This window comes from Cebus imitator, unplaced genomic scaffold, assembly GCF_001604975.1.
Source record: "Cebus imitator isolate Cc_AM_T3 unplaced genomic scaffold, Cebus_imitator-1.0 Scaffold195, whole genome shotgun sequence".
NCBI lineage: Eukaryota > Metazoa > Chordata > Mammalia > Primates > Cebidae > Cebus > Cebus imitator.
Genome location: NW_016107510.1, coordinates 2,554,491 through 2,565,061, shown reverse-complemented (window position 1 = coordinate 2,565,061; position 10,571 = coordinate 2,554,491). Strand labels below are relative to the sequence as shown.

At 45.8% G+C, this 10,571-nt stretch overlaps 2 protein-coding genes across 5 annotated transcripts in view; one reads left to right on the top strand and one right to left on the bottom strand.

The window, feature by feature from the left end:
• Nucleotides 1-701: 701 nt before the first annotated feature.
• The window catches only part of MPPED2 (metallophosphoesterase domain containing 2), a 177,367-nt gene continuing 167,497 nt past the window's right edge, over nt 702-10,571 (top strand). The window contains exons 1-2 of one of the 4 annotated variants that reach the window (XM_037745217.1): nt 702-1,120; nt 7,597-7,845. In XM_037745217.1, the coding sequence (XP_037601145.1) occupies nt 7,718-7,845 (128 nt within the window). In that variant the 5' untranslated portion in view covers nt 702-1,120; nt 7,597-7,717. Of the gene's footprint in view, nt 1,121-1,219; nt 2,052-3,352; nt 3,607-3,847; nt 3,980-7,596; nt 7,846-10,571 lie in introns of those variants that run through there. The other 3 variants (XM_017547096.2, XM_017547098.2, XM_017547097.2) reach the window with 3 other exon arrangements.
• Nucleotides 3,112-6,859, bottom strand: LOC108316950. Its single transcript, XM_037745211.1, has 3 exons — nt 6,852-6,859; nt 3,872-4,159; nt 3,112-3,668 (listed from the first exon to the last, which is right to left on the bottom strand). The coding sequence occupies exons 1-3, from the start codon at nt 6,857-6,859 to the stop codon at nt 3,203-3,205; spliced, it is 762 nt and encodes a 253-aa protein (XP_037601139.1). The 3' UTR covers nt 3,112-3,202.

Below are 10,571 nucleotides of genomic sequence, written 5' to 3'. Positions count from 1 at the left end.
TTTTTTTAACTGATTTAATCAGCCCAAATCAGTCTAAAAATTCAAAACATTTAGATATGAGGAATGTACTACTTAGTCACAGAGTAAGAGAAACAAAACCAAGCATTTCTTCAAAAACGTGATTCTAGTCAGTGTGTGCTGATGGGCGAGAAGACAAAAGAAAACAAAATTTAAAGGTGTTCCTACACCCCATCTTTGGCACCCTTTAATGTCAACGTCACTTGTTCTGATTTGTGCTGGGCAAGGAAAGACACTGTCCTTTCCACTCCAGCACGTTTGACAAGGACCGACACTCTGGTCATGCTGTAAAATAAAATAAATACATTAGTAAGACCATTTCCCCTTTCATTTCAGCCTAGGCATAAGAGATGGGTTACTTAAAATTCAAGTGCCAGGAAAGCCCATTGTAAAAGGGAAATATTTTCAAGTGAATTCCGTTTGATCTTTTTTTTATAGGGGCTCCTACAAGCCTCTCTCCCTTCCTCCTCAGACCCTGGAAACCAATTAGTCTCAGCACAGAGGCCATAGACCAGGTTGCAATGGCTCCTTTTTATTTTTAGGGGATATAATTTCAGCCAGGATGTCTAGTCAGTTGTCACATAGTGTAGACTTAGCATACTTCTCTCTCACACGCATATACATTGGATTTCCCTTCGGAGAATGCACAGATCTTTCAGTCTGACTCCTAGAAAGGAATTAGATCTGGTTGCTGTCCCAATCTTTCAGCAATGACAATGACATAACATCACAGGGCCACCTCATCTTTCACAGACAATCCTGCCAACCAAGTTTTCTAAAAGCCTTCTCTCCCTTGTCTTCTGTCTTCCAGCATTTCAGCGGCATTTCCTTTCCTTGTGCTGTTTGCATACAATTCTGAAAACCTTTTCTTCCATTTTTCAAAGTAGCAGACAAAACTGGACTAACTTTAATTTTTTAAAATGCTTTTGAAGTACTTATCTTTTGAGGAAAATTTTATCCAAAAGACGGAAATGGAAACAATTAGAGTCTTTGCCTCTCCTCACCTTTCTGTCCTGAACCTGCCTTAATTCACGGAGGTGAAAAAAATGATCAGCTGGGTTGGCCTTTTCTTTCTCAGCAACAACATTGCAGAGAGAAAGAGGTGAGTGTGTGTGTGTGTGTGTGTGTGTGTGTGTGTGTGTGTGTGTGTGTGTCTGGCGTGTTGAAAGGCTTGGGGTAAAAGGAGCACAGCTCTCCCCAAGGAAAGCCTCAGCAGATGGGAGGGAACCTAGGGTCGCCTTCCTAGGTCTGAGTGAAATGTCCCAGCCGCTCCCCTTACCCCCGCGGTGAGCCCTGCGTCCTGGAACGGTGCCAGGACTCCTGACAGAGCCTGGCAGGTCGGTGGGTGGGGGGACCTGGGTGTTCTCTTTGCAGAAGAACACCATTTGAGGGAAAGCTCCCTTATTTTCCTGGGGCACCTTAGCCCGCCTCCCTTCTATCATTTTTTACGCAGATCACACTAATGATGATGAACTTGCAGCTCAGCTTCCTGCCGCCTGCTTGACCCGGGAGCACCAGCAGGCTGCCGGGCCTCGCCCTGGGCTCCCTCCTCTTCTTGAAACCCTGGGGCTTCAGGGCACCGGTGGGGTTCCGAGTGGGCAGGGACTGCAGGAGGGGCGTGCAGGGGCGCGGGGTCCCGCCGGGGAGCGCGCACGGAGCGGCGCCTCGGCCGCCCTGCTTCCTGGAGCTGTGCTCCTTTGACCCCAGTGGCAGTCCCTGTCACTGCACCGCTCGCGCTCCCTCCGGCTCGCCGCGCCCTCGCTCCCTCTCCTCGCCCCCTCGCTCGCTCGCTCCCCAGATCGAGGCTGCTCGGGTCCTTTCTCCCCCCGCCTCCCTCTAGTGCCGCGCCCCCTGGCCCCCAGCCCCAGCCCGCGGCAGGACCTCCGGGGTCGAAGGTTCTGGCCCGCCCGCGCCCCTCGCCGCCCCCGCGCGCCCCCAGCGCTCCTCCTGCCGGCTCGGGTCGCTCAGCGATGGATCGCCTGCTCGGCGGGCGCTGAAGGCATCCCCGGGACCCGGAGCGCAGCCCGGGAAAGGTAATCCGCCCCGGGAAGGGAGGCGGAGGGCGGGGGAGGGGGAGGAGGCGGCCAGGAGCCCGGTGCCGAGAGCGAGGGGAAAAAAATGCACACACAAAGCGGAGCCCGGGTGAGAGGTGCCTTGTCAGAGGCGCGTGCGAGGGGCTCGGAGGCTGCGGACCCGAGCTGCCCCGCTGCCCCTGACGTCCGCACAAGCAGGCGCCTCCCGGCCAATTCGGCGCCCGTGGTGGGCTGATTTTCAACCCCTGAGCAAAAGCAAATTCTTTTTTAGAAGCTGTCTTCCCTCCCACTCTCCATCCTGCGCCCCTTCTCTTCTCCACAACCCCTGCCAGCCATCGGCCCCCGACCTCTGGGGGTCCCCACCTTTTCGCCCCCTCCTCCGCCGGGATTTCTTAGGAGGAGAGGAGGGGGTATCGGCGAGAAGCTGCGGCGAAAGCCAGGCGGCGGGGATGGGGGTGGGGACGAGGGCTCCGCGAGCTGTTTACTAGAAAGTCCCGGGGTGCTGTGTTCGAGCCGCCCTGGCCTAGGCCCGGGTGCATTGTGTTGGCCGGATCCCCGGGCTCCCGCGGCGGCCAGAGGCCAGGTGCAGTGACGGGGGGAAGGCGCCGCGCAGCTTTGTGCTTGGGCTGAGCCCCGCGGCCGCCCCCGGGGCCTCCCGCGCGCGCCTCTCTCGCTCCGGGCTCTTTCTCACCCGGTCCCCGCGCCCCAACCTCACTCTCCGCCGCTGCCTGGGTCTCCGCTCTCTCAGCCTGCAGGGCGACCCGGCGACCCGAGCCGGGGTCAGGGTTGGGCGAGGAAAAGTAACCGTTGCCGCCGGATTTCTTCTCTTTACAGAGGCAGGAGTTTCTTTACTATTTACATTTAACAAGGTTATCTTTGTAAAGCCTTTGAATTCCGGGGTTTTGCGGCCTAGGAGGGGAAGGGGGCATTTTTCTAGAGGCTCAGGAGCGGGTTGGAATCCATCAGCAAGAAAATAAATTAAGGATGCCCCAGTGGAGTTGATTTATAGTACATCACCACCCCCCCAACACACACACCCCAAATTAAGTGCAAATGCGGGTCATGAAAAATGTGTAATTGATCTGATATGCTGCAAACAAACACAAACAGGTCGAGGGGGGAACAAGCAAAAGTTTAAGTGAAAAAAGATTTCAAAAGAAGGGGAGATCTCGTGGCCTCCACACCCCCTTCCAACGCTCGCTGGCTTCCCTCCCTTCCTTTCTCCGGCGCTCTGGGAAAGGAGCCTGGCAGCGCCCTGGCGTAGAGCTGGGAGGCGGCGGCGGCCCGGGGCTCGGGCTCCACGCTGTGGGTTCGGGGATGCCAACGCTCCCGGGAGGCTGACGTCGGGGACGTGGGGCTGTGATGCCCGACCAAGGATGGCGTGGTGTCAGAGTCACTGGCCGCCGGTGGTCATCAATCAATCCAGAGCTAGGGAAGAGGGAGAGGAAGAAGACGGGTGTCCAGCGGAGCCCGGGGCCGCGAGCGCTAGCGCCGGCTGGGCCGGCTGGAGCGGCGGCTGCGGAGGGGACGGAGGTGGCGACGGGGGACTGAGAGAGTAAGGCTCTGGTGCTCCAGGAAGGAAGGGGGAGTTGTAGCCGAGAAGAGCCGGCCGTGAGCCTGGAAGGGCAGGGCGAGGGTGTGTGTGTGTGTGTGTGTGTGTGGTGTGGTGTGTGTGTGTGTGGTGTGTGTGTGTGTGTGTGTGTGTGTGTGTGTGTGGTGTGTGGTTGATGAAGCACCCCCCACCCCGCAACTGCCCACCCTAGATTTAAAACAAACAAACCAATCCAAAGTAGAGAATTACGCGCCCCCCACCGCCCCACCTTATATAGACTCCACGAGTTACCAGAGGCTCGGGAGAAAAGTCTTGCCCTCCCTCTCCGAAGGAATGTGTCAGCCGGGTGTCCGCAGTGCTGGAGACAAGTTCAGGTGTAAGTGCGACGGGAGGGAGGGCGCTTGGTGGACAGAGCACGTGAAACTTTATGTCAGCATCCCCCCAAAAAACCCTGGCGGAGAAGCCCTCCGGGAAGGCGTGTGGGCATCGCTCCCAGATACAGGGATGAGTCACTGGAAGTGGGCATAAAAGAGTAGGGGCGTGAGTTAAGAACGCACTGGATCAGCGCGGCAGAGGGAGGAGAGAGTGAAATTTGACGGAATTGGAGCAGGCAAGTTCCAAAGTCCCGCCAGGCTCGGTCGGAAGATCTTGGGGCAAGTGATTAAAATGAGCATCCTTGCTGAAACGAGGAAACCGCGGGCTCTTTTCTCATAGGCTGTGCTGGGCAGTGCACGGATAGAGAGGTCATGAGTTGCTGCTTTGAAAGTTTGGAAAATTAGACTTCTGGTGTCTAGGAGGTGGAGACAGCTATTTAATTCCTCAGCTTTTAATCCCTTCATTGCCAGCCGACTTTAAAAGGTTCTCCAACCAGATTCCTGGAAAAGAATATTGCTAGTTGTACAGTTTAAAGGACAGAAGTGATTGCTGTCTACGAAATGCAAAATGTACTCACATGATTTTTTTTTTTAAAGAGAAAAATGAAGCTAGTACCAGCATGACTGTTTGGCAGTGTCAGCCCCTTTTAGATTTTCCTTAGGCTTCTTGATATTTAGTAGTGGGTTCCTTTGTTTTGTGGAGCAAGTGTGTTGAAGTATAAAATGAAAATTTGTGCAAAGAATAGTGCTCTCTTTAAATATTTTGTGTAAAAAGTTAAAGTAAGTGTGAAGAGGGTGAGATGCACCAAAATCTGATCATTTGGAAAGTTTTACTGCCTAAATATACAGCTTCTTGATAGTTTTAGGCAGTGTATCTTTCTGTCTTGTTTCATGCTCTCTCCAAATTTCTCAGGTTATAGGAGGTGGTTTTGTCCATTGTCCCTTGTCCCCGAGTGTTTAAAAAAAAAAAAAAAAAAAAAAAAAAATTCTTTTCCAGGTGTTTGTGTTTAAAATTCTTAGGATATGTTCATTTTGAGATTTGGGTGGGAGTGAACATAACATTTTAAAAAATAAGCCTTTTCTTGACTTGTCTGTAAAGGTGCTGGGAAAGTTTTGAAGCTCTCTGCCTCAGTCTGACATTTTCTTCAAAGGACTCCAGATTAAAGAAGATAGACGCTGCAGGTGCACTGTTTCGATAAAGCATTTGAAAGGGAACATGGCAAAGATGAATTCAAATGAGGTGCCAGCCACCCATTTAGCCTTTCAGAGTTACAGGGGCCTGTGCTTGCTGATGAAAAGATGTTCTATTTGTCTTACTGAGGCAAAGGTGCAAAGAGGTATAGATGTTCACTGATAGAGAAGGATGACTTTAGGATCAAGCGGATCATCTAGGAGTGCAAATTGATCAGTTGCTAAGTTCTGTCTCTTCTTAGCTTCAAATAGTAGAACTTGGGTGGGTATCATGCTAACTGCTACAAGTCATTGCATAGATGTTTAAATATTAGGTATGTATATTTTATTTCTAGGCCACATTTACTTGGTTTAATTAGAGTGTTTACTCCAGAGATATTTAAAGTGTTTCTAGCACTGGGTGCAGAGATGGTTACTCAGAGGTCACAGTGGTCTAGACATGAATTTTATTTCCTTTGCTTCTTAATGTTCAGTATTTCACACAATAGACATTGATGGAAGAAGGAACATAAGAATTGTCAAGTAATTTTTACACCACTCTCTAATTTATGCAAACACTAAGTTCTCACAGTCTGAAAATGTGTATTTTTCCCCCTCTGTGCTTTGATGGCTAACATTCTTTTTAATGACAGTCATTTCTATAACAGGAAGATGTTTTCATTTGTATTTACTTTTCAGCGCCATGCAATTATGCAGTTTTGCGCTTCAGTAGTGTCTCGGTACTTTGTGTCTCAAAAGAGAATTACAGTACTTAGAACAGGACTGCAATTTGAAGCAGGTGTTGTGTTTTACTGTTATGCAAAATAACAGTAAAATATAATTGTGGGGGAAATTAAGGAAACAGCTGCAAACTTGGTATGAAAACTGCTACATTATGATTTGTAAGCAGTTCTTATAGATATCTTACATCAGAGGAGCAGGGAAAGATTTTAATTTAGTTAATCCTGCCAGCCTGGTTGTCTATCATCTAGCCCTTAAAAGACTCATACCTCCCATGAAGTCAGGAAAAAGAGGGAGAACCCAAAGTGACACTTTGTTCAAAATGCCAGAGCACGGGGATTCATCTCTTGGCAGTGCACTTGTACATTAGGAAGGCAGGCAAGGTGGGTGTGATTTAGCTTGCTTTGTGAATAGGAAGAAGGCAATGATTTGAGTAGAACACTCTGGAATTTCTTAGCCCAGCTAGCATATGGAGGACTACACAAGCCCCAGGTTGTAAAATAATAAAATAAATGGCCTATGGCAGGCCATCTGCCTTTTGCTCGATATTTAAGGTGTTTCATGCCAAATTTAAATCTAATCTTATTATTGTAAATATTTTTATTTGAAATAGCAGCTAAGATTCTCAGAGCTTAATGGTGCACACGGCAAACCTCTTCTGATTTGGAGCACTTAAAGCAAGAGCATGGATTACCTAAGGGTTATTCAAGGAGGGTACTACGGCTTCTTGTCTACCGCACTGATCAATTTCAACAACTTGGACATGAGAATTTGCTTTCCTCAGCCTTTGCACACCTACCATAAAAATAGGTATCTTCATTTCTCAACCCAGTGTAGCAAATAATATATTGACATTTATGAAAAAATCAGAACTAATGGAATTTTTTTAAAAATGAAACCAACTACTGAGAATTATGTTGCACCAAGAATGAGGTGGCAGATGTAACGGCCGCCCTCCTTTACCGCTCCATTGGGGCTTGAAGAGGGGAGGTAATGAATACATTCAAAGTGGTGGTCCAGACCTGGAGGTGTTTGGCTTTTCCCAGAGTGACTGGAGTGTTGAAAGAAATGACACTACATTTAACAAGGATTTGCCTTACCATAAGGTTCTGGGCCAGAGAGGAATGCCAAGCATTGCCTACCTATGTATTTTGGGAGCCGCTTGTGAAAGAAGAAAATATGTGTAATGTGTGGGTATTATGTGTGTATTATAGTTATACACGTGTATTTGTTATAAGCACGACATTTAAAATTCTTCTCTGTTGTGTTATATGGCTGTTTTAAACATGGAGCTTTCAAATCATTATGTGACACCAACTTTGTAAAGACCAAACATTCCAATTAGCAGGGAAGGTTTGGAAGATTCTTCACTTTGTGCACAAACCATGTATAGTCAGATACCATGGCAACTGTGGATATGCCCCTTCCGTAATTCACGTTAAGTGCCATAATTATAATTAAAGAGGAAATCTTAGTTTGAAGTCCATTGAGATGATTTGCTAGCACCCGGCAATGATGTATAGAGTGTAATATCTGCTTTGAAGTGCACGAAGGGAAGAGAGTTGGGAACAGTTGTATCCATGAGCCAACAACACATGTTCAGATTTTCCCTGAACTAGTTTCACATCTAGATGTCAAATTTAATGTCTCTCAGAACACCCTCTTTCTCTTTGTTCTTATTTTATATACGTATTTTTTTTTCTTTCAGAAATGCACAGCGGTATTGATGAGTAGATCCTTGGATTCAGAGGTTGGCTGAAACGCACCATGCCTGCTTCCATCTTTTGCTCTGTAAAGTTGTGAATTGCTCATGCCTATAGGGAGGAAGGATGGCACATGGGATTCCTTCTCAAGGCAAAGTTACTGTAACGGTGGATGAGTACAGCTCAAACCCCACCCAGGCATTCACACACTACAACATTAACCAGAGCAGATTCCAGCCTCCACATGTACATATGTAAGTATCGCTCATGAACTTAACAAAATTAGCAATCAAGAAAGTAGAAAAAAAAGAAAAGCACTAACTACTGACTTCTGCTAGGGAGAATAAAAGGTAAATGATTTACAAATCGGATGGGTATCTGTGGTTTCAAATACAGCTCAGGAGGAATCCCATACGTCTGTGTAGCATTGCAAGTTTTCAGAGCACTTTCAACCACAATTTGACATCAGATCTTCAGAGCCTCTGAGGGCTGGCGGTTGGTTGCTCATATTTATAGATAAGAACAGAAAAAACAGAGAGGTTAAAGTATTTGCAATGCCACACAGCAAATTTGTCTGAGATTCCTGACCCCCAGTTCAATTTGCTTTACATTGTATTGCTAGCCTTCATTCTGAAATATTTCTTTAAAATTTCTGTAGTTTTTTTTTTTTTTTTCCCCACACCTCACCCCACTACCCCCTTTACATTCAGCTGGGAAATAGGCCTAATTGGGACTAATTGTCCAGCTACTGCTAGATCCATTGTCTTGCCTGTTGCTAGTGAAACGTGTGTTGCATGCTTCAGGACTCAAACAATATGGGGAACAAAGGAATAAGGGACAGTGGAACAGTTGGTTCCAGGAATTGTACTTTTCTCTCACTCCCTAATACTATTTAAGTCATGTCGAGGTTTAGACTGTTTAAGGAACAAAGTGTGGCAGAAACCCAGAGGCAAGGATTTTGCAGCACCTGGTTGTACATCAACTTTTTTTCTGGTCCTCTGCTACAGGATGTGCTGGGCTTTCAGCAGAAGGGAGCAAAAGGTCACCATCTCTCTTGTTTATTCAAGGCCTGGTGCTCATTCTCTATGAGACCCTTCCAATGTCTAACATGAGTCTTTCATAGTAGGACTAAACCTCTTTGAAAACTATTGTATGGTCAGGATAGAAAGGAGGTTAGGGCTCTGTTGACTGTTTTTACCACTACTGGAAGAATTGAACTCGGGGCATGTCCAAGTCATAAGCTCTTTTTTTAGTAATTGCTTTATGTGAGCAGTAAAAAAAAAATAGTAGGACACCCTAAACACACACAAACCCCTTGGAATTTAGAAACACTAACCAAACAAAAGGGTCTTTCCCTTGACTGCCTGGATATTAGTGTAAATACTAGGATGTTGCTTTGCAACTATATTCTGGAGAGCAACTCAGTTACCTATGATGAGATATCTCTGCAAAGCAGCCGTTCTAAAACAGCATGCTTGAGTGACAAAAAAAGGTAAAAGAAAAAGAGTCCTTGTAAGTGGTTAGTGCTCAATTATTTCTAAGAACTTCATGCTTTCTTTAAATGAGAATATATTCATGATTATAAAGGATTTCCTAACATGATTTTAAGGAAAAATTTTAAGATGGATAAAATTTTTCTAAATGAGCAATAAATATATGTTCAATTAAAGTATTCTTTTTATTCTACTGTTTTTATTTATTTGTTTTTCTTTAAATATGCTACAGTATTTGTGTAAGCTGTACTTTAGAATAGCTTCAGCTCTGTTTTGCTGGTTTTTTTTTTTTTTTTTTTTAAATTAAAGAACTACAAGGAATTTTGTAGATGCTGTTTCCATTCAGGCAAAAGAAAGTGTGTTTTGCCCAGATTCCTTGGAAAATGACTGCTGGGGACCCTCAGCTTAGTCTTCAAGTCTGCAGACATCTGCTCACTTGTTCTTGGTCTTAAGATTCCACTGGAGAACTGTGAATGCACAGAGATATTTTAAAAATCATGTAACTTTAAAGCTGATCTGCTTACATTTAGCCATAACAAATTTGAAGGATCAAATTATACCTCTTTTGAAAAAAATGGTTTGAAAATGGGGCAACTTAGACAGCTGTGTAGTGCTTTCACCAGACTCCCAATCTTGGAATAGAGGACTCTTCTGCAGGCTAGTTCCAGTGTGCCTTTTCCCTTTTATTGTCAGTGAGGGCTTCCCACCTGAAGCCTCTGCTCCAGCCACACAGTTTGGTTCCCTGTCATCTGAGCACACTTTAACCCCTTCCATCTTGGTGCCATTGCCATCACTGTTTCTCACAGCTCTAACATACTTACACTCTGCTCATCAAATGCCTCAAAGCCAGTTTAGGTCCCTCCACTTAAACTGCCTTTTCTACCTGTCCCTTTCCAATCTAAAATGGTTGGGCCTGCCCAAGTTACTTGGCTACACTTTATACCACCTCCATTATTATTTTTCTTAATCTATCTGTTTATCTACCTACCTACCTATCTGCCAATCTATCTATCTGCCTATCTGTCTCTTATTCTCTTACCTCCTACATTTTGAACTTAAAGAAAGGCTTATTCTTCTGAGCAGGTGACAGATGCTTGAAAACACTTGGCTGATTTATCAGTTGATTTGGTTATGCATTGAGTAGAGAGATTGGATTGATGCTTGGAGATTTTCACTGGAATTTTTCTGTCAGGTCTTGACATTTTGAATGTTTGAATGTTGGTACGTATTGTTAGGAGGCTGGCTCACCTTTTCCTTGGCTTCACTCTTTCTTGCTTGAGAATATGGCATTGTTTTGTAGGTCTGATGACCTCACACAGTGAATGGCCTATAGTAGGTGGTCAGGGATCTTGGTTGAATGCAATCATGTCATATTTCTGTTATGTTAAGAAAAAAAATTGGCCTTAATCTAAATAGAAACTTTAACTGACTGGAAAATATCTATAAAATATTTAGTCTAAAATTTCTTCAGTTTTTCTGAAAATTTC

Coding starts and splice junctions, on each gene's coding strand:
- LOC108316950 (XM_037745211.1), bottom strand. Junction 3,669..3,871: donor ACTCGTGGAGTCTATATAAG/GTGGGGCGGTGG, acceptor CTGCCCTTCCAG/GCTCACGGCCGGCTCTTCTC.